General features: G+C 47.2%; 1 protein-coding gene across 5 annotated transcripts in view; it reads left to right on the plus strand.

The window, feature by feature from the left end:
- cntn2 (contactin 2) overlaps window positions 1-23403 on the plus strand; it is a 126639-nt gene that overhangs the window by 42250 nt on the left and 60986 nt on the right. For all 5 annotated transcript variants that reach the window (XM_061784534.1, XM_061784533.1, XM_061784529.1 and 2 more), the window contains exons 4-10: window positions 87-262; window positions 16194-16289; window positions 16455-16667; window positions 17978-18080; window positions 18179-18360; window positions 18473-18609; window positions 23188-23317. In XM_061784534.1, coding sequence (XP_061640518.1) covers window positions 87-262; window positions 16194-16289; window positions 16455-16667; window positions 17978-18080; window positions 18179-18360; window positions 18473-18609; window positions 23188-23317 — 1037 coding nt within the window. The remainder of the gene's footprint in view (window positions 1-86; window positions 263-16193; window positions 16290-16454; window positions 16668-17977; window positions 18081-18178; window positions 18361-18472; window positions 18610-23187; window positions 23318-23403) is intronic.

Raw genomic sequence — 23403 nt, forward strand, 5'->3', positions numbered from 1 at the left:
AACACAGTATTTGGATATGAGTATCATATTACAGTATGTAAGATATTCTTTTATGGCATGTTTTTTACTTTCTCTTTGACGTACAGGTGGTTGGTGAATGGCACTGAGATCCCGCTGGGTTTAGACCTCCGTTACACTCTGGTTGCTGGCAACCTGGTAATCAGCAGACCTGAATCTGATCGAGATACAGGCTCTTATCAGTGTCTGGCCATCAACCGCTGTGGAACTATCATCAGTAGAGCAGCTAACCTAAAATTTGGCTGTAAGTGAATGAATAGCTTTCCTTTTCTATTGTGCTTTTATGCTGGAATTGTTACTTGTCCTGAAAGTTATTTTTTTATGCCTTACAATTACAACATGAATAATTATTATTCGATCATATATGCAATCACATAATTTCTCTGTTTTTAAAATTATAAAGCACCCCTCCTTGAGCCGTCACCTTGTCGTGGTGGAGGGGTTTGTGTGTCCCAGTGATCCTAGGAGCTAAGTTGTCTGGGGCTTTATGCCCCTGGCAGGGTCACCCATGACAAACAGGTCCTAGGTGAGGGACCAGACAAAGCACGGCTCAAAGACCCCTAATGATGACGACAAACAATGGACTTCGTTTTCCCTTGCCCGGACGCGGGCCACCGGGGCCCCCCACTGGAGCCAGGCCTGGTGGTGGGGCTCGAAGGCGAGCGCCTGGTGGCCGGGCCTGCACCCATGGGGCCCGGCCGGGCACAGCCCGAAAGGGTAACGTGGGTCCCCCTTCCCATGGGCTCACCACCTGTGGGAGGGGCCATAGGGGTCGGGTGCAGTGTGAGCTGGGCGGTGGCCGAAGGCATTGTGCATTGTGAGTTGGGCGATAACCGAAGGCAGGGACCTTGGCGATCCGATCCCCGGCTACAGAAGCTGGCTCTAGGGACGTGGAATGTCACCTCTCTGGCAGGGTAGGAGCCCGAGCTGGTGTGTGAGGTCGAGAAGTTCCGACTCGATATAGTCGGACTCGCCTCCACACACACCTTGGGCTCTGGTACCAGTCCTCTCGAGAGGGGTTGGACTCTCTTCCACTCTGGAGTTGCCCATGGTGAGAGGCGCCGAGCAGGTGTGGGTATACTTATTGCCCCCCGGCTCGGCGCCTGTACGTTGGGGTTCACCCCGGGGGACGAGAGGGTAGCCTCCCTCCGCCTTTGGGTGGGGGGACGGGTCCTGACTGTTGTTTGTGCCTATGCACCAAACAGCAGTTCAGAGTACCCACCCTTTTTGGAGTCCTTGGAGGGGGTGCTGGAGAGCGCTCCCGCTGGGGAATCCATTGTTCTGTTGGGGGACTTCAATGCTCACGTGGGCAATGACAGTGAGACCTGGAAGGGCGCGATTGGGAGGAACGGCCCCCCCGATCAGAACCCGAGCGGTGTTCTGTGATTGGACTTCTGTGCTCGTCACGGATTGTCCATAACGAACACCATGTTCAAGCATAAGGGTGTCCACACGTGCACTTGGCACCAGGACACCCTAGGTCGCAGTTCGATGATCGACTTTGTGGTCGTGTCATCGGACTTGCGGCCGCATGTCTTGGACACTCGGGTGAAGAGAGGGGCGGAGCTGTCAACTGATCACCACCTGGTGGTGAGTTGGCTCCGATGGTGGGGGAAGATGCCGGTCCGACGTGGCAGGCCCAAACGTATTGTGAGGGTCTGCTGGGAACGTCTGGCAGAATCCCCTGTCAGAAGGAGTTTCAACTCCCACCTCCGACAGAACTTTGCTCATGTTCCGGGGGAGGCGGGGGACATCGAGTCCGAGTGGACCATGTTCCGCACCTCCATTGCTGAGGCGGCCGACCGGAGCTGTGGCCGTAAGGTGGTCGGTGCCTGTCGTGGTGGCAATCCCCGAACCCGTTGGTGGACAACAACGGTGAGGGATGCCGTCAAGCTGAAGAAGGAGTCCTATCGGGCCTTTTTGGCCTGTGGGACTCCTGAGGCAGCTGATGGGTACCGGCTGGCCAAGCGGAATGCAGCTCTGGTGGTCGTTGAAGCAAAAACCCGGGCATGGGAGGAGTTCGGTGAGGCCATGGAGAAAGACTTCCGGACGGCTTCGAGGAAATTCTGGTCCACCATCCGACGTCTCAGGAGAGGAAAGCAGTGCACCACCAACACTGTGTATAGTGGGGATGGGGCGCTGCTGACCTCGACTCGGGACGTTGTGAGTCGGTGGGGAGAATACTTCGAAGACCTCCTCAATTCCACCGACACGCCTTCCCATGGGGAAGCAGAGTGTGGGTTCTCTGAGGCGGGCTTTCCTATCTCTGGGTTTGAGGTCACCGAGGTAGTTAAAAAGCTCCTCGGTGGCAGGCCCCGGTGGTGGATGAGATTCGCCCGGAGTTCCTAAAGGCTCTGGATGTTGTGGGGCTGTCCTGGTTGACACGCCTCTGCAACATCGCGTGGACATCGGGGACAGTGCCTCTGGATTGGCAGACTGGGGTGGTGGTCCCCCTTTTTAAGAAGGGGGACCGGAGGGTGTGTTCCAACTACACTGCTCAGCCTCCCTGGTAAGGTCTATTCAGGGGTGCTGGAGAGGAGGGTCCGTCGGGAAGTCGAATCTCAGATTCAGGAGGAGCAGTGTGGTTTTCGTCCTGGCCGTGGAACAGTGGACCAGCTCTACACCCTCGGCAGGGTCCTCGAGGGTGCATGGGAGTTCGCCCAACCAGTCTACATGTGTTTTGTGGACTTGGAGAAGGCGTTCGACCGTGTCCCTCGGGGAGTCCTGTGGAGAGTGCTTCGGGAGTATGGGGTACCGAACCCCCTGATACGGGCTGTTCGGTCCCTGTACGACCGGAGTCAGAGTTTGGTCCGCATATCCGGCAGTAAGTCGGACTCGTTCCCAGTGAGGGTTGGACTCCCCCAAGGCTGCCCTTTGTCGCCGATTCTGTTCATAACTTTTATGGACAGAATTTCTAGGCGCAGCCGAGGCGTAGAGGGGGACCGGTTTGGTGGCCTCAGTATTGCATCTCTGCTTTTTGCAGATGATGTGGTTCTGTTGGCTTCATCAAGCCGTGACCTCCAACTCTCATTGGAGCAGTTCGCAGCCGAGTGTGAAGCGGCAGGGATGAGAATCAGCACCTCCAAATCTGAGACCATGGTCCTCAGTCGGAAAAGGGTGGCATGCCATCTCCAGGTCGGGGATGAGATCCTGCCCCAAGTGGAGGAGTTCAAGTATCTTGGGGTCTTGTTCACGAGTGAGGGAAGAATGGAACGGGAGATCGACAGGCGGATCGGTGCAGCGTCTGCAGTGATGTGGACTTTGTATCGGTCCGTTGTGGTAAAGAAAGAGCTAAGCCGAAAGGCGAAGCTCTCAATTTACCGGTCGATCTTCGTTCCTACCCTCACCTATGGTCATGAGCTGTGGGTCATGACCGAAAGAACAAGATCCCGGATACAAGCGGCCGAAATGAGTTTCCTCCGCAGGGTGTCCGGGCTCTCCCTTAGAGATAGGGTGAGACGCTCGGTCATCCGGGAGGATCTCAGAGTAGAGCCGCTGCTCCTCCGCATTGAGAGGAGCCAGATGAGGTGGCTGGGGCATCTGATTCGGATGCCTCCCGGACACCTCCCTGGTGAGGTGTTCCGGGCATGTCCCACTGGGAGGAGACCCCGGGGACGACCCAGGACACGCTGGAGAGACTACCTCCTTCGGCTGGCCTGGGAACGCCTCGGGATCCCCCCCGGAAGAGCTGGATGAAGTGGCTGGGGAGAGGGAAGTCTGGGCGTCCTTGCTGAAGCTACTGCCCCCGCGACCCGACCCGGATAAGCGGTAGAGAATGGATGGATGGATGGAATTATAAAGCAAACAAAGTAACACGAAATCCAGTTGTCTAAATATCATGTCACAGAAAGGAAAGAAAAAATGTGAAAAAAAATAAAAAAAATTGTGAGATGTAGTAGAGTAAACCTATTAGAAACCTTAATTCCCACCTATTAATGAATATTTACCAATTAATACTATGCTGCCAATGAGTGAAAGGTACATGAAATGGAGTTTATGCCACAGACGGGGTGGGTCCTCTGGCAAAAATTTATTAAACATATACCAAATATTGGTATATCCATCCATCCATCCATTTTCTGAGCCGCTACTCCTCAATAGGGTCGCGGGCGTGCTGGAGCCTATCCCAGCTGTCATCGGGCAGGAGGCGGGGTACACCCTGAACTGGTTGCCAGCCAATCGCAGGGCACATAGAAACAAACAACCATCCGCACTCACATTCACACCTACGGGCAATTTTGAGTCTCCAATTAATCCATGTTTTTGGGATGTGGGAGGAAACCGGAGTGCCCGGAGAAAACCCACGCTGGCACGGGGAGAACATGCAAACTCCACACAGGCGGGACCGGGGATTGAACCCGAACTGTGAGGCTGACGCTGTAACTAGTCGGCCACCGTGCCGCCTATCTAAAACATAATAAGGAAATTATTTATAAAATAACAAACACCTAGAATTTCTACAACCCATTTGATTTATTTTTGTATCTTGAGAGTGAAGGTGAAAATAAACAACTGAAATAGACTTGAATGTGATTGACTTGGACGTTTAACTTGATGCCTTCTTGGCCAGGTCACCGTTGCAATAGAGATGTTATGTTTTAACTGATCCTTTACCTTGTTAAATAAAGTTCAAATCAAATAAATAAATAAAATATCTGGTTGTACAAGAATGTACTTCCTCTTAGAACTGGCGTGTGTTCAGAATAGATCACATTTAAACACATCTTCAATGGGAGAGCACACACACACCTGCCACCATTTCAGTTTTTAAGTGAAAAAAACAACAACACATGCATCAGGCCTTACCAAAACATTATTTGCTTTGCCCACTAAAATGACTGAATGAAGTTTGATCAAGTGTGTGTGTGTGGGAGAGAGAGAGAGAGAGCGAGAGAGAGAGAGAGAGAGAGAGAGAGAGAGAGAGAGATTACGGAACGTACCCCAAAAGATGCATGTTTCAGAATTACTTCTGAGCAGAGAATAGTGCTAATGTTGCCATATGCATAGCCAAACAACAGCAAAAGCATCTACAACTTACCGCAAGGTGTTTTCTCAAGTTGGACGTTCGTAGTCTTTAATGTAACCACAAGTCACGCGCGGCTGTCACGACTCACTTTGATTGCCGCTATGTGTGCGGACATGTGATTTTCTTTTGTCATTTGATTGGTAAACTTTAGTCAAACATCACTGTGTAATCACAGTGGATTGGAGCAACGGCACACGATGCGGAAGTCGAAAACTAAAGTCTAAAAATAGATCGCACACGCAATTATTGATATCTGAAAATAGGGAACGACATGTAGATTATTATCTTCTTCTTTTCCTTTCGGCTTGTCCCGTTAGGGGTCGCCACAGCGTGTCATCCTTTTCCATGAGAGCCTATCTCCTGCATCCTCCTCTCGAACACCAACTGCCATCATGTCTTCCCTCACGACATCCATCAACCTTCTCTTTGGTCTTCCTCTAGCTCTCTTGCCTGGCAGCTCCATCCTCATCATCCTTCTACCAATATACTCACTCTCTCTCCTCTGGACGTGTCCAAACCATTGAAGTCTGCTCTCTCTAACTTTGTCTCCAAAACATCGAACCTTGGCCGTCCCTCTGATGAGCTCATTTCTAATTTTATCCAACCTGGTCACTCTGAGAGCGAACCTCAACATCTTCATTTCCGCCACCTCCAGCTCTGCTTCCTGTTTTCTCTTCAGTGCCACTGTCTCTAATCCATACATCATGGCTGGCCTCACCACTGTTTTATAAACTTTGCCCTTCATCCTAGCAGAGACTCTTCTGTCACATAACACACCTGACACCTTCCTCCACCCGTTCCAACCTGCTTGGACCCGTTTCTTCACTTCCTGACCACACTCACCATTGCTCTGGACGGTTGACCCCAAGTATTTAAAGTCCTCTACCATCTGCCATCTCTTCTCCCTGTAGCCTCATTCTTCCCCCACCACCCCTCTCCTTCATGCACATATATTCTGTTTTACTTCGGCTAATCTTCATTCCTCTTCTTTCCAGTGCATGCCTCCATCTTTCTAACTGTTCCTCCAGCTGCTCCCTGCTTTCACTGCAGATCACAATGTCATCTGCAAACATCATGGTCCACGGGGATTCCAGTCTAACCTCATCTGTCAGCCTATCCATCACCACTGCAAAAAGGAAGGGGCTCAGGGCTGATCCCTGATGCAGTCCCACGTCCACCTTAAATTCTTCTGTCACACCGACAGCACACCTCACCGCTGTTCTGCTGCCCTCGTACATGTCCTGTATTATTCTAACATACTTCTCTGCCACTCCAGACTTCCGCATGCAGTACCACAGTTCCTCTCTGGGTACTCTGTCATAGGCTTTCTCTAGATCTACAAAGACACAATGTAGCTCCTTCTGACCTTCTCTGTACTTTTCCATCAACATCCTCAAGGCAAATAATGCATCTGTGGTACTCTTTCTAGGCATGAAACCATACTGTTGCTCGCAAATACTCACTTCTGTCCTGAGTCTAGCCTCCACTACTCTTTCCCATAACTTCATTGTGTGGCTCATCAACTTTATTCCTCTATAGTTGCCACAGCTCTGCACATCACCTTTGTTCTTAAAAATGGGCACCAGTACACTTTTCCTCCATTCCTCAGGCATCTTCTCACGCACTAGAATTCTATTGAACAAGCTGGTCAAAAACTCCACAGCCACCTCTCCTAGATGCTTCCATACCTCCACAGGAATGTCATCAGGACCAACTGCCTTTCCATTTTTCATTCTCTTTAATGCCTTTCTAACTTCCCCCTTACTAATCATTGCCACTTCCTGGTCCACCACACTTGCCTCTTCTACTCTCCCTTCTCTATCATTTTCCTCATTCATCAACTCCTCGAAGTATTCTTTCCATCTACCTAGCACACTGCTGGCACCAGTCAACATATTTCCATCTCTATCCTTAATCACCCTAACCTGCTGCACATCCTTCCCATCTCTATCCCTCTGTCTGGCCAGCCTGTATAGATCCTTTTCTCCTTCTTTAGTGTCCAACCTGCCATACATGTCATCATATGCCTCTTGTTTTGCCTTTGCCACCTCTACCTTTGCCCTGTGTCGCATCTCAATGTATTCCTTTCGCCTCTCCTCGGTCCTCTCAGTGTCCCACTTCTTCTTAGCTAACCGTTTTCCTTGTATGATTTCCTGTACTGTGAGGTTCCACCACCAAGTCTCCTTCTCTCCTTTCCTGCCAGAAGATACACCAAGTACTCTCCTGCCTGCTTCTCTGATCACCTTGGCTGCAGTGGTCCAGTCTTCTGGAAGCTCTTCCCGTCCACCGAGAGCCTGTATCACCTCTTCCCGAAAAGCTGCACAACACTCGTCCTGTCTCAGCTTCCACCACATGGTTCTCTTCTCTGCCTTTGTCTTCCTAATTTTCCTCCCCACCACCAGAGTCATTTTACACACCACCATCCTATGCTGTCTAGCCACACTCTCCCCTACCACTACCTTACAGTTGGTAACCTCCTTCAGATTACATCGTCTGCACAAGATGTAATCCACCTGTGTGCTTCTACCTCCGCTCTTGTAGGTCACCCTATGTTCGTGCCTCTTCTGGAAAAAAGTGTTCACTACAGCCATTTGCATCCTTGTTGCAAAGTCTACCACCATCTGTCCTTCCAAGTTCCTTTCCTGGATACCGTACTTACCCATCACTTCTTCATCACCCTTATTACCTTCACCAACATGTCCATTACAATCTGCACCAATTACGACTCTCTCTCTGTCTGGGATGCTCAGAACTACATCATCTAGCTCCTTCCAGAATTTCTCTTTCACCTCTAGGTCACATCCTACCTGTGGGGCATAGCCACTAATCACATTACACATAACACCCTCAATTTCAAGTTTCAGCCTCATCACTCGATCTGATACTCTTTTCACCTCCAAGACATTCTTAGCCAACTCTTCTTTTAGAATAACCCCGACTCCATTTCTCTTCCCATCTACACCATGGTAAAATAATTTAAACCCTGCCCCTAAACTTCTAGCCTTACTGCCTTTCCACCTGGTCTCCTGGACACACAATATATCAACCTTTCTCCTAATCATCATGTCAACCAACTCCCGAGATTTTCCTGTCATAGTCCCAACATTCAAAGTCCCCACATTCAGTTCTAGGCTCTGTGTTTTCCTCTTCTCTTTCTGCCGAAGAACCCGCTTTCCACCTCTTCTTCTTCTTCTTTGACTTCGACCCACAGTAGCTGAATTTCCAACAGCGCCCTGCAGGTTGACGGCGCCGGTGGCGGACGTTGTTAACCCGGGCCACGACCGATCCGGTATGGAATTCTTTGGATGAACGCTCATATTTGTTTGGCAAGGTTTTAAGCCGGATGCCCTTCCTGACGCAACCCTCTGTATTTATCCGGGCTTGGGACCGGCCTACAGTTTGCACTGACTTGTGCCCCCCATAGGGCTGCATTGACATGTAGATTATTATAACGGAGTAAAAGTACAGTTTATTTTTAACATACAGTAAATACTTGAATAAAAGTAAAAAGTATGCTTCATTAAAACTACTCTGACAAGTACAATTTATCCAAAATATTACTTGAGTAAATGTAACGGAGTAAATGGCATAAGGTAATCCATGTTACGGCCGGAACGAGTCAAGAGTTCAGTGATTTCCATAAAAAAATATGGACGTTCCGTAACATTTGACAGCTCTGCTTTTTCCAAAACATTAAGAAGAAGAAGAAGAATCATCATCATCTTTTATTGTCATGAACATGCATGCATGCACACGAAATTTGTTCTCTGCATTTAACCCATCACAGTGAACACATACACGTGTTAGTGGAACACACTGGAGCAGGGGGCAGCTGAAGCGCCCGGGGAGCATTTCGGGGTATCAGTGTCTTGCTCAAGGACACCGCAGCCGTGAGTCCGGGGGATGTTGGCGGATGGTCCGGTCAGGGTCTTGAACCTAGGTCCCCCACGGTGGCAGGCGATGACCTTAACCACTGGAAGGAGGGGGTCAAGTTGGCAAGTGGAGGGCTTGGAGGGATGGTTGATTTCTGAAAAGTCCATGGCAGAAGAAGAGTAAAACTTGAATGTGAGTGGATGGGTAGGGCATGGGGAGTCACTGAGGATGGTCTAGGGAAGAAGGAAGCAGGAAGCTGCCGTTTGGTGTTTGGATCAAAAAATAATATAAGCGAATTACAGAAAGCAGATGAGTACAAGTAGAAGGGAATGGAGCCAGTGGGCATGAAATATTGCCAAGCAGGGAGAATAGTGACTTGGAATTGCCTTTGTTTTTATGGATTAGGGTTGTGTAGTCAGTAGATTTGGCTTGAGTTAAACTGTCTTTGTAGTGGTTAAGATGATGACTGTACATATCCTTGTGTATAGTGAGTCGGGTTCTCTTTTCGAGGCGTTCGAGTTGACGACCCATGCATTTTGATTGTCGCAGTGCAGGGGTGAACCATGGTACAGAGGTGGTCAAAGCTACAGATCTGAGACTCAACTTGAACTACAACACTCCAAATTGACGTTTTTTGCAGATGCACACAGTCACAAGGAGCTGAAGTTGCGCCATGCAGTCTACATTGCGCACACACTAAATTTAGTTGTCCGAAAGGCTCTGTCCACCATTCGCACAACAGCAATGAAGCTGCGAGGCTATTTTAGAAGCAGCACAACTGCCAAAGTTAGTATGATTACCATATTTTTTAATATTGCTGCATATTTAACATTTACTTTTTTATCTTTATAGGAGAAGTTAGGCATTGTTTAAAAACAGATGGGAAAACAACCAAAAAAACTCATTCAGGAGGTAGAAAAACTGTGGAATAGCACCTTTTAAATGCTGAAGTGAGTAGAGGAGCTCAGGGAACCTGTTGGGGCAGCTTTGGCGGGCTTACAAACTGATGTTCCTGCGCTGACATCTGATGAATATTATGTTTATGGTTCCTTGTCAGTTCTGTTTCCTTTGAGGCCACTATAATCTGTCAGAAGAAAAAAAGGGTATGTGGCTCTAAAGTGATACTATTGCTAAAAATGCTTGAAAAGACGAGTCAGGCTCCGAAAAGAAAAGCTAAATTAAGTACGTTAAGTTCGTCATGCCGTTTGCAACACTGTTGGATTCATGATATTTCAATTGGTTTCCTCCCACATCCCAAAAACATGCATTAATTGGAGACTCTAAATTGCCCGTAGGTGTGAATGTGAGTGCGGATGGTAGTTTGTTTCTATGTGCCCTGCGATTGGCTGGCAACCAGTTCAGGGTGAATCCCGTCTCCTGCCCGATGACAGCTGGGATAGCCTCCAGCCCGCCCGCGACCCTACTGAGGAGAAGCGGCTCAAAAAATGGATGGATGGATGTTTTAGATAGCCGGCACGGTGGGTGACTGGTTGGCGCATCTGCCTCACAATTCTGGGGACCGGGGTTCAAATGTGTGGAGTTTGCATGTTCTCCCCGTGGGTGGGTTTTCTCCGAGCACTCCAGTTTCCTCCCACATCCCAAAAACATGCGTGGTAGGTTGATTGAGGACTCTAAATTGCCCTTAGGTGTGAATGTGTGCGCAAACGACTGCACCTCAATGCACCCGGCTGTCAAACTCCTGAAGTTTGCAGATGACACCACTGTCATTGCCCGTGGGTGCAAATGTGTGTTTGTTTCTATGTGCCCTGCGATTGGCTGGCGACCGGTTCAGGGTGTACCCTGCCTCCCGCCGGAAGATGGCTGGGATAGGCTCCAGCAGCCCGTGACCCTAGTGAGGATAAGCGGTTGAGAAAATGGATGGATGGATGTTTTCGATAAAGTGACATTGTTCAGCAATATCTGAATTTGCACATGCATATTCTATTTATTTTTGATTTATTTGGTATTTATTTATAGTTGTACAAATTCTAGGTCACATTAATGGTGGAAAAACTTTGAAAATGACTTATCTTGGTCAAAATTAGAAACGTAGAAACAATATTAGTATAAGACCATTTCTTATAGTTGAATTTGCCTTCATTTGTTATTTTATTTTATATTTTTTTGGTTTTAGATTGTGATTTTGTTCAGCAATATCTGAATTTGCGCATTCACATTTTATTTAGTTATTTTTTGACGTTCATACTCTGAATAAAAAATAAGTTAGAAGTTACTCACGAGTTACTCGGTATTTTTTTTCACTGAGTACTGTCTCACTCTCACTCAAGTAATTATTGGAGGACTATTTGTTACTTTTCCTTAAATCATATTATTCAAAAGTAACAGTAATCTTACTTAAGTACAATACTTGGCTACTCTACGCACCTCTGCTCCAAGCCCTCTACTCACCAACTTGACCCCTCCATACTGTTTTAGTAAAACCAGAGCTGTCATGTTCTGAAAATCACTGAAGTCTGACTCTTCCGGCCGTAAAAAAAAAAATCGTGTCCGGCCATCGTGACGCTTGAGACGCTGGCCACTGTGGCTATTAAAAATTTCATAATTGAATTCGAAGAAATAAACAGTATATTATTTAAATAGGCGGCACGGTGGCAGACTGGTTAGAGCGTCAGCCTCACAGTTCTGAGGACCCGGGTTCAATCCCCGGCCCCGCCTGTGTGGAGTTTGCATGTTCTCCCCGTGCCTGCGTGGGTTTTCTCCGGGTACTCCGGTTTCCTCCCACATCCCAAAAACATGCATGAATTGGAGACTCTAAATTGCCCGTAGGCATGACTGTGAGTGCGAATGGTTGTTTGTTCCTATGTGCCCTGCGATTGGCTGGCAACCAGTTCAGGGTGTACCCCGCCTCCTGCCCGATGACAGCTGGGATAGGCTCCAGCACGCCCGCGACCCTAGTGAGGAGAAGCGGCTCAGAAAATGGATGGATGGATGGATTATTTAAATATAGTATACACAATATTAAACATTGAACAGCTGTTTGGTGCATGCTATTTTTTCGCCTGGTGTCAACGCATTGTAAGTAACTAATCATTACCTCCACGGTAACGAATAAGCTACACTTCTTACCATGCGTCTTATAAGTGTTATCATGAAGGGAGGAGGAGGAGTGGGGAGGCGAAAACGGAAAAGCCATGCTAATTGCTAAGCTATCCTGACATGAAGGCACAAAACACCAATATAATTGATTTGGTAATACAGTGCACTTGTCACATAAGGGGCTTTTCCAACAACCAGACCAGGAACTTTGAGTTCATGGTAGCAAAAGGTTCCTGTAGCTCGTGTGGTTTGTGTTTCCATCACACTTACAGTATTAGTTCAGGGTAGCTTAAGCAAATGAGACTGATCTTGCTGACACCTAAAGGATCTAAAAAATGTGGGTATTTCAAGCTTTCAAGTTAATGTCTCGTTTTATATCCATCCATTGTCTGTACCGCTTTATCCTCACAAGGGTCGCGGGCGTGCTGGAGCCTATCCCAGGTATCTTCGGGCGAGAGGGAGGGTACACCCTGAACTGGTTGCTAGCCAATTGCAGGGCACATATAAACAAACAACCATTCAGAATCAGAATCAGAATCATCCTTATTTTGCCAAGTATGTCCAAAAACACACAAGGAATTTGTCTCCGGTAGTTGGAGCCACTCTAGTAGTCACTGAGCAATAAAAGGTTGATAGTAATCTGGTAATGCCGGTACATTTATTATTATTATTTTTTTGACAATTGTGCAAAAAGATACATAGTCCTTTAGCAATTAGAGCAGTTTGAATGACTAATATAGCAATAGTCTGGTGCAATGACCATTGTGCAAAGGGCGCCGAGACTTCAAGGAATGTATGCAGTATAAAGTGATGAGTAGTGCGATAATCTTGGACAATGTCGATTGTGCAAATGTTGCAGATACTCCTCAGGCAGTGTGCAAGTGGTGCAGATGCTACTCTGGCATGAGTGGACAGTATTGGTCAACAACAGATATGTAAATAGTGCAGCGTGCCGAGACGACTACAGTGAGTGCACGAGTAATGTATAATTGGCCCGACAGAATGTGACAACAAACTCAAGACAAAAAATTGGCGTCATGTTGCAATGGAATTGTAAGTCTGCTTGTTTTAGTTTGCATTGCTCGGTAGCGCCTACCTGAGGGAAGGAGCCGGAAGTGCTGATGACCAGGTTGTGAAGGGTCCAAGAGGATTTTGCACGCTCTTGTCTTAGTTCTGGCAGCGTGCAAGTCCTCAAGGGTGTGTAGGGGGTTACCGACAATCGTTTCAGCAGTTTTGATTGTCCGTTGCAGTCGGAGTTTGTCCTTTTTTGTAGCATCACCAAACTAGACTGTGATGGAAGAACACAGGACTGATTCGATGACCGCTGTGTAGAACTGCTTCAACAGCTCCTGTGGCAGGCCGTGCTGGGCCTGTTTGAGGACGGAGTTGATGTTGATCGCCCACTTCAGGTCCTGAGAGACTGTCATTCCCAGGACCTTGAAGGTCTCGAAGGTTAACACAAGGCAGTTGGAGAGCGTGAGGGGCAGCTGTGGCGAAGGATGCCTCCTGAAGTTTGCGATCATCTCTACAGTCTTGAGCGTGTTCAGCTCCAGGTTGTGTCGGCTGCACCCCAGCTCCAGTCGCTCTACTACTTCCTGTCGATATGCAGACTCGTCACCGTCTTTGATGAGGCCAATGACAGTGGTGTCATCTGCAAACTTCAGGAGTTTGACAGCCGGGTGCGTTGAGGTGCAGTCGTTCGCGCACACATTCACACCTAAGGGCAATTTAGAGTCTTCAATCAACCTACCATGCATGTTTTGGGGATGTGGGATGATACCGGAGTGCCTGGAGAAAACCCACGCAGGCACGGGGAGAACATGCAAACTCCACACAGGCGGGGCCGGGATTTGAATTCTGGTCCTCAGAACTGTGAGGCAGATGTGCTAACCAGTGGACCACCGTGCCGCTCTTATTTTACATGTTAATCTAAATTTCAAATATTTTTGATACCTTTAAAACCTAAATCTTTATCCAGGTTAGGCAATTGAGAACTGATTCTCATCAGAATCAGAATCATCTTTGTTTGCCAAGTATGTCCAAAAAAGGAATTTGTCTCCGGTAATATACATATATAGTTATCATTTGCAATGCCAACCTGGCTGAAGACAGTCTTTGAGGTAGGGAGTTTTATTATATACAAGTACATTTCAATACATTTGAATACTGTATATTGATGATGACACCTAAATAGATTGTGCAACAGAAGCTTGCAGATGACTATAGATGTGATTTGTCAGCTGGAAAATAAAATAGGAACACAAGCCTGGAGCTTTACACAGTTCCACTATAAATTTGAGAACAATAAATCATATTTATAGTCATATGCAGGCTTCTACATTTATTTATATATTTATTTATTCAAAAAGACTGTTTTTTCCAATGTCTTGGCATTCAGGCGATTACATTTTTCTTTATGCAAGTTGTCCAGCTTTAGAGAACATTCGGTCACATACAAAAACTAAAACAGACTGTGCTTTGCAAATATTTATTTGTGAATGTACAAACACAAACAAAAATCCGGGCTTCAGTTCTTGTCTTGCACTATGGGACATTCGGCATATTTCCACAGGTTGGTGGAGCTGGGAAGGTTTTCAAAAAAAAATAAACATTTTGCCGCAACTGACTGGAATGGACCATCAGAGCGTCCTGGCCGGCGAGCCTCAAGCTGGTGTTCGTCTCCTCTGGCCCGGCCGAGGAAGACGCACACGCCCGCTCGGAACATCGCTCCTTAGCGGGACTGAGTCGGCCAGCAGTGGACCTTGCTGGCGGACCTCTTGAAAGTGATATTCATAATAATGCCTCAATGAACAATATACTATAAGTCTGTCTGTCTTAGATGGCCAAGGCAGGCACACCAGTAGAATCAGCATTCAATTGATGTAGTGCAACAAAAATCTGTTAAATTATTTTTAATTCTATTTAATTATGTCCTTTCCATATTTTTATCTCTCTATCCATTTTCCATACCGCTTATCCTCACTGGCGTCACAGGTGTGCTGGCGCCTATCTCAGCTGACTCAGGGCGAGAGGCAGGTTACACCCTGGAATGGTCATCAGCCAATCTCATAGCACTATAAACAAACAACCGTTCCCACTCACATTCACACCTATGGATAATTTAGCGACTTCAATTAACCTACCATGCATGTTTTTGGGATGTGGGAGTACCCGGAGAAACCCCACACAGGCACGGGGAGAACAAACAAACTCCACACAGGTGAAGCCAGATTTGAACCCGGGTCCTCAGAAGTACAATATTATGGAGGGCTATTTTTACTCATTAAAATACACATTACAACACTTTTTGGGGGGGCTACAACTGATTAATGGCATTTCTATTCATTTCATTGGGAAAAGATTAATTGAGATATGATTGTTTTGAGTTAAGAGTGTGGTCATGGAATAAATTAAACTTGTACCTCAAGGTAACACCATAGTTGTTTCTAACAAAAGTTATAACACATAGGTGTGACTGAAAGTGTGTGTTAGAACAAAAGTACATTGTTATCCCATATTTACTCTTATAGTATTTTCAAAGCATGCATTTAGCAGTATGTTGATTGTATCATAAAAGTTGACGTCTGTGAAGAGGACTGGGCCCTCATCAAAAAGATAGCGGCTGGAACATTTTGCGGTCAGAAGTCAAAGGTTGAAGCAATCAACCCTGAGGAAGAACACATCTCCACAAAGACTCATATATGTGATTGTTTACGATGCTGCTATGTGCTCCCCCAAATTTATAGCAGCAACAGCTGTGTAACTAGGACCTGCCCAAAGGAAATAAAAAGAGTGGGGATGGACAGAGTGAACTCAGAGTGGTTTAGAGACTGTAACTAAACACACTCTCGTCCGTTTCTCCTTGCAAGTCTGAAAACTGAACTGCCTCGGTGTCTGTCTTGTTTTTTACAAGTGTTTTAGGTGTCTTGAACCTGATTGTGTGAATGGATGTTTATACTCTGTGGATGTTTATACTCTGCCCACCAATTGACTGGTGACCAGTCCAGGGTCGCCCAAATTAATTTGGATAGACTCCAACTCATTCTGAAACAAATTCTTAGCGCTTTCGGGAAGTTGTTGTTAGTGATGTTTGATATGATACAATGTCATTTAATTTGAGTAATTTGCACATTGTAACCGATTAGTGCGTTCCAAATAGCCAGCATTTTGAATTGTCTTTATTACTCTCTTTTGTATGACGATTGTTTCTTTTCTTTAGACCTTCACGACTTCCCTCCAGACAGCAGGAGTCCTCAGACGGCTTATGAAGGCATTGGAACATTCCTAGCATGCCAGCCTCCTCCACATTACCCAGGTATCTTTTTAATGTCGGGGATCCTTTGAATACAATATTTCAGACTTTTAGGAATATACTGTAGCATGAATTACTCAAAAAGGTATTGTAAATGCACACCATGTATACTGCTTTCTACATGCACTGTTGCTTAATAAGATAAACGTCAATGTTTTCTCATTTTAGCTCTATCCTACCGGTGGCTCCTCAATGAGTTTCCTAACTTCATCAAGAAAGATGATGGCCGCTGGTTTGTATCCCAGGTAACTGGTAATCTCTACCTTGCAAAAGCAGAGCCCAACGACACTGGAAACTACTTCTGCTTTACTACCATCAACATGGACATCAGTACAAAAAGTACCTTCAGCAAAGCTAACCAACTCACTGTGCTGCCTGAAGGTAAGATGCAAGCTCAGTGCTCTGCTGAGCACACCAAGACCTTCTCAAATGTGATCTTTTGATATAGCCCCAAGTAATTTTGAAAATGGCAAACAAATGTGCTCATCACAGTACTTATGATCTTAACATGAGTTCCAAATGGCATCTTAATTTTATCTCCTCAGTTTTTGTCAAAGGAATAAAGGGGAGAAATAGTAACTACAATTTTATTGTGCTTTCATCCACTTAAATACTGCTGGCGATTTCTAAAAAAATCAAAAAGATGTCAATTTTAATTCACCATGGTTGGCTCAGCATTCTTTTTTTCTTTTTTGTATGCGCATTTCATCCATACATCCATCCATTTTCTACCGCTATCCGAGGTCGTGTCGCGGGGGCAGTAGCTTTAGCAGGTACGCCCAGACTTCCCTCTCCCCAGGCACTTCCTCCAGCTCTTCCGGGGGGATCCCGAGGCTTTTCCATGTCAGCCGAGAGACGTAGTCTCTCCACCGTGTCCTGGGTCGTCCCCGGGGTCTCCTTCCGGTGGGACGTGCCCGGAACACCTCACCAGGGAGGCGTCCGGGAGGCATCCGAATCAGATGCCCCAGCCACCTCATCTGGCTCCTCTCAATGCGGAGGAGCATCGGTTCTACTTTGAGCTTCTCCCGGATGACTGAGCTTCTCACCCTATCTCTAAGGGAGAGCACGAATACCCTGCGGAGGAAACTAATTTCGGCCGCTTGCATCCAGGATCTCGTTCTTTCGGTCACGACCCACAGCTCGTGACCATAGGTGTGGGTAGGAACGTAGATCGACCGGTAAATTGAGGGCTTTGCTTTTCGACTTAGCTCCTTCTTTACCACAACGGACCGATACAAAGTCCACATCACTGCAGACGCTGCACCGATCCGCCTGTCGACCTCCCGTTCCATTCTTCCCTCACTCGTGAACAAGACTCAAGATTCTTGAACTCCTCCACTTGGGGCAGGATCTCATCCCCGACCTGGAGAGGGCACACCACCCTTTTCAGCATTTATAGGCACATAACACCACCATCAATCCATCCATTTTCTGTACCGCTTATCCTCACTCGGGACGCGGACGTGCCGGAGCCTATCCTAGCTTTCTTCAGGCGAGAGGTGGTGTACACTCTGGACTGGTCGCCAGCCAGTCGCAGATAATACCACCAGAATTGGGTATTATTATCACATATGGTGGTTCAAGATCTCTAGCAAGCAACCAATTTATTATTTACACACGACTAATTATCATTATCATCAACAGTAAGAAATTAGCGATTTCAATTAAATAAACCTCTTGTTTGACTGTAGCCAATCCAAAGAAGTCAGCTCCAAGCATCAAAGTGCGCTTTCCAGCGGAGACCTATGCCCTTGCTGGATACACTGCCCAGTTAGAGTGCTTTGCCTATGGAAAGTAAGTTTCAAAACATATCTCCAGTTTTCTCTGAAACCTTTTGTCCTAAATCTGGTCTCACTTAGGGCACTTACTTATCTCTCCATTTCCTCTTGTAGCCCAGTCCCAAAACTGAGATGGAAAAAGGTGGATGGACTAATGCCATCCAAGGCAGGTTCTAGTGCTGAGAGTCCCACTCTCATCCTACCAGACCTTTCCTTTGATGACGAGGGTGTCTATGAGTGTGAAGCCCACAATTCTGAGGGAATTGACATGTACCAGGGCCGCATTAGTGTGCAAGGTTTTTCTTAGCATTTATTTACTTTGCAGTCAATCACTGTTCTTTTTTCACATTACCACTTTTAAATATACTGTAATGTAATTCTCCATGCAGTTCTTTTTTTGTGCTTCAGCTCAGCCAGACTGGTTGCAGGTGATGAGTGACTCTGAAGTTGAGATTAGTTCAGAGCTACACTGGAGTTGTGTGGCTGCTGGTAAACCCAGACCTTCCATTCGCTGGCTCCGCAATGGACAGCCGCTCACTACACAGGTACAGGTACTACACAGAAAAAAAAGTGTATTTATTTATCCATAAAATGCATACATTTTGCACTGTTTCTTTATTTTATTTAAACATTTTCCTATAAGCATCTAAATTGACCTATGGGACAGCCCATTTCACAAAAGGAAGAGCTGTATACAAGTTCAAAGAAATAATAAGGGAGAAAGCCATGAATTTCTGTCTCTTTTCAGGCAGCTAAGAAAGAAGTATATGTGGAATCATTTGGAATCACCCTCAATTGGTATTAAATATTCTAATGTGGCGGCACGGTGGCCGACTGGTTAGAGCGTCAGCCTCACAGTTCTGAGGTGCGGGGTTCAATCCCCGTCCCCGCCTGTGTGGAGTTTGCATGTTCTCCCCGTGCCTGCGTGGGTTTTCTCCGGGCACTCCGGTTTCCTCCCACATCCCAAAAACATGCATTAATTGGAGACTCTAAATTGCCCGTAGGCATGACTGTGAGTGCGAATGGTTGTTTGTTTCGATGTGCCCTGCGATTGGCTGGCAACCAGTTCAGGGTGTACCCCGCCTCCTGCCCGATGACAGCTGGGATAGGCTCCAGCATGCCCGCGACCCTAGTGAGGAGAAGCGGCTCAGAAAATGGATGGATGGATATTCTAATGTGAAAAGGTTTTCTTTTCACTTTTTAACAGGTGGGAGTCGGTCACATGTGCAAGTGAAAAGCAAGTCTCAAGTCATAACCTTTAAGTCTCAAGCAAGTCCCAAGTCACTGTGGGAAAGATTCAAGCAAGTCGAGTCACCATGAAATTTCAAGCAAGTCGAGTCAAGTCATTACTTGGGTTAAGCAAGTTGCTAGCTATGTCATACAAATTTGCTCCAGTTGCAACATATATTTGAGCGGTCATAAAATTATTTTTCACATCTTTTTTTCCCATGAAAACATCCATCCATCCATATCACTTACTCACTAAGGTCGCGGGTGTGCTAGAGCCTATTCCAGCTTTCTTCAGGCGAGAGACGGGGTACACCCTGAATTGGTTTCCAGCCAATCCCAGGGCACATATAAACAAACAACCATTCGCACTCACATCCACACCTACAGGCAATTTAGAGTCTACAATCAACCCAGCACCCATGTTTTTTTGGGATGGGGGAAGAAACCGGAGTGCCCGGCGAAATCCCACGCAGGCTCGGGGAGAACATGCAAACTCCACACAGGTGGGGCCGGGATTTGAACCCTGGTCCTCACAACTGTGAGCCAGATGTGCTAACCAGTCGCTCACCGTGCTGCCCCCATAAATCATAACACATAAAAAAAAGTATTCACAACTTACAAAAGTTGAACAACAAAAATGAACAACAATTGAGAGTATGATTGATTTAATGTATTGCACTGAATCTTTTTATTTTTTATTTCAAACTCAAATTAACTCAACATTATTTCTGAACAAACTATGCTGTGTACTTTGTGGTGACAGCCTTGTAACTCCTATGGTTCTTAAGAGAACACCATTAAACAAAGCCAAGACAGTTTTCTGTTGGTCAAATATACAGTAATGAGGTGTGTACCAAATGGGCTAATGGAGAATGAAAGAGATTCATAATTAACGGAATAATACGAAATAAAAATGTTGCCATCCTTCAAAAAAAAAAAAAAGTAATGTGAACAAAATCTGCATTCCTCCTGTGTCCTCTACTAATTAAATCACTCAGTTGGGTTTGATGTTTATTTAAAAGCACTGGTTTTGGACAATTGACAATTGTCATTAGATTAAAGTTTATGCTATGGGCTCAATTTTAAAAACATAGTGCAGACAGTTTTATCACAGGGCCGACACAACAGATGACATTTTAATCGTGAGACTTCAAAAAACACGGTCAGTAGTCTATCAAAGTGTTTGTACCGTACTTACTAATGGTGGAACGTACTTTTGTCAATGACTTTTTATCACTGTGATTGTAATGCAAAGTGATTCGATACAGCAGACCTATAATGCACCTGGCATCTTCTAGCTCCAACTCTTTGGTAATACCCGCAAATGTCTTCACACTTTTTTTTTTCCCCGCCTTTGGCCACCGCCCAGCTCACACTGCACCCGACCCATATGGCCCCTCCCTTTTTTTTTATTTTTTATTTTTTATAAATTTCCACAGCGCTCCCACTGGGGACTCCATTGTTCTGTTGGGAGACTTTAATGCTCACGTGGGCAATGACAGTGAGACCTGGAAAGGCGTGATTGGGAGGAACGGCCCCCCCGATCAGAACCCGAGCGGTGTTCTGTTATTGGACGTCTGTGCTCGTCACGGATTGTCCATAACGAACACCATGTTCAAGCATAAGGGTGTCCAAACGTGCACCAACAGTGGGGGATGCCGTCAAGCTGAAGAAGGAGTCCTATCGGGCCTTTTTGGCCTGTGGGACTCCTGAGGCAGCTGATGGGTACCGGTGGGCCAAGCGGAATGCAGCTTTGGTGGTCGCCGAAGCAAAAACTCGGGCATGGGAGGAGTTTGGTGAGGCCATGGAGAAAGACTTCCGGACGGCTTCGAGGAAATTCTGGTCCACCATCCGACGTCTCAGGAGAGGAAAGCAGTGCACCACCAACACTGTGTATAGTGGGGATGGGGCGCTGCTGACCTCGACTCGGGACGTTGTGAGTCGGTGGGGAGAATACTTTGAAGACCTCCTCAATTCCACCGACACGCCTTCCCATGAGGAAGCAGAGTGCGGGTTCTCTGAGGCGGGCTCTCCTATCTCTGGGTTTGAGGTCACCGAGGTAGTTAAAAAGCTCCTTGGTGGCAGGGCCCCAGGGGTGGATGAGATTCGCCCGGAGTTCCTAAAGGCTCTGGATGTTGTGCGGCTGTCCTGGTTGACACGCCTCTGCAACATCGCATGGACATCGGGGACAGTGCCTCTGGATTGGCAGACTGGGGTGGTGGTCCCCCTTTTTAAGAAGGGGGACCGGAGGGTGTGTTCCAACTACAGGGGGATCACACTGCTCAGCATTCCTGGTAAGGTCTGTTCAGGGGTGCTGGAGAGGAGGGTCCGTCGGGAAGTCGAATCTCAGATTCAGATTCAGGAGGAGCAGTGTGGTTTTCGTCCTGGCCGTGGAACAGTGGACCAGCTCTACACCCTTGGCAGGGTCCTCGAGGGTGCATGGGAGTTCGCCCAACCAGTCTACATGTGTTTTGTGGACTTGGAGAAGGCGTTCGACCGTGTCCCTCGGGGAGTCCTGTGGAGGGTGCATCGGGAGTATGGGGTACAGAACCCCCTGATACGGGCTGTTCGGTCCCTGTACGACCGGAGTCAGAGTTTGGTCTGCATATCCGGCAGTAAGTCAGACTCGGTGAGGGTTGGACTCTGCCAAGGCTGCCCTTTGTCGCCGATTCTGTTCATAACTTTTCTGGACAGAATTTCTAGGCCACCGGTTTGGTGGCCTCAGTATTGCATCTCTGCTTTTTGCTGATGATGTGGTTCTGTTGGCTTCATCAAGCCGTGAGCTGCAACTCTCACTGGAGCAGTTCGCAGCCGAGTGTGAAGCGGCTGGGATGAGAATCAGCACCTCCAAATCTGAGACCATGGTCCTCAGTCGGAAAAGGGTGGCAAGCCCTCTCCAGGTCGGGGATGAGATCCTGCCCCAAGTGGAGGAGTTCAAGTATCTTAGGGTCTTGTTCACGAGTGAGGGAAGAATGGAACGGGAGATCAACAGGCGGATCGGTGCAGCGTCTGCAGCGATGCAGACTTTGTATCGGTCCGTTGTGGTAAAGAAGGAGCTAAGCCGAAAGGCGAAGCTCTCAATTTACCGGTCGATCTTCGTTCCTACCCTCACCTATGGTCACGAGCTGTGGGTCGTGGCCGAAAGAACAAGATCCCGGATACAAGCGGCCGAAATGAGTTTCCTCCGCAGGGTGTCCGGGCTCTCCCTTAGGGTGAGAAGCTTGGTCATCCGGGAGGATCTCAGAGTAGAGGCCGCTGCTCCTCCGCATTGAAAGGAGCCAGATGAGGTGGCTGGGGCATCTGATTCGGATGCCTCCCGGACGCCACCCTGGTGAGGTGTTCCGGGCACGTCCCACCGGGAGGAGACCCCGGGGACGACCCAGGACACGCTGGAGAGACTACGTCCTTCGGCTGGCCTGGGAACGCCTCGGGATCCCCCCGGGAGAGCTGGATGAAGTGGAAACCGGAGTGCCCGGAGAAAACCCACCCAGGCATGGGGAGAACATTCAAACTCCAGACAGGCGGGAGTACCCCGGTCCCCAAAACTGCGAGGCAGATGTGCTAACCAGTCGCTCACCGTATGAATATTTTTTTTTTCATTTTTTTTTTCCACCCCAAAAAAAAAAAGTCAAACTGTCTTAATTAAAATGCAGATTTCCAACTTTAAACGAGATGACGTCAAGTCGTGTAGTCAAAGTCAAGTCACTTGGCTACCAAGTCTAAAGTCAGGTCAAATCTTTCTTAAGTATTTGACAAGCAAGTCGGAAGTTATAAAACTGGCAACTCAAGTCGACACGAGTCAAGTCTTTTGACTCAAGTTCCCCCATTTCTGCTTTTTAACCTCCCTTCCTCACCCTTTTCTCTCTCCATCCACTTAACAATGAACTGTCCAGGATAGAGTAGAAGTAAATGGAGCTCATCTCAAGATCAGCAGCCTAGCCCTGGAAGATTCTGGGATGTACCAGTGTGTTGCTGAGAACAAGCATGGAACAATCTACTCTACTGCTGAGCTACGAGTCCAAGGTAGGACAAATTCACCTATTATTTAGAGCTACTTGAAAATTGTACCCCTTTGACCCATCTCTTTACCTAAAGTTTGGTCATCTCCA

The sequence above is a fragment of the Phyllopteryx taeniolatus genome, chromosome 9 (genome assembly GCF_024500385.1).
Source record: "Phyllopteryx taeniolatus isolate TA_2022b chromosome 9, UOR_Ptae_1.2, whole genome shotgun sequence".
NCBI classification, from domain to species: Eukaryota; Metazoa; Chordata; class Actinopteri; order Syngnathiformes; family Syngnathidae; genus Phyllopteryx; species Phyllopteryx taeniolatus.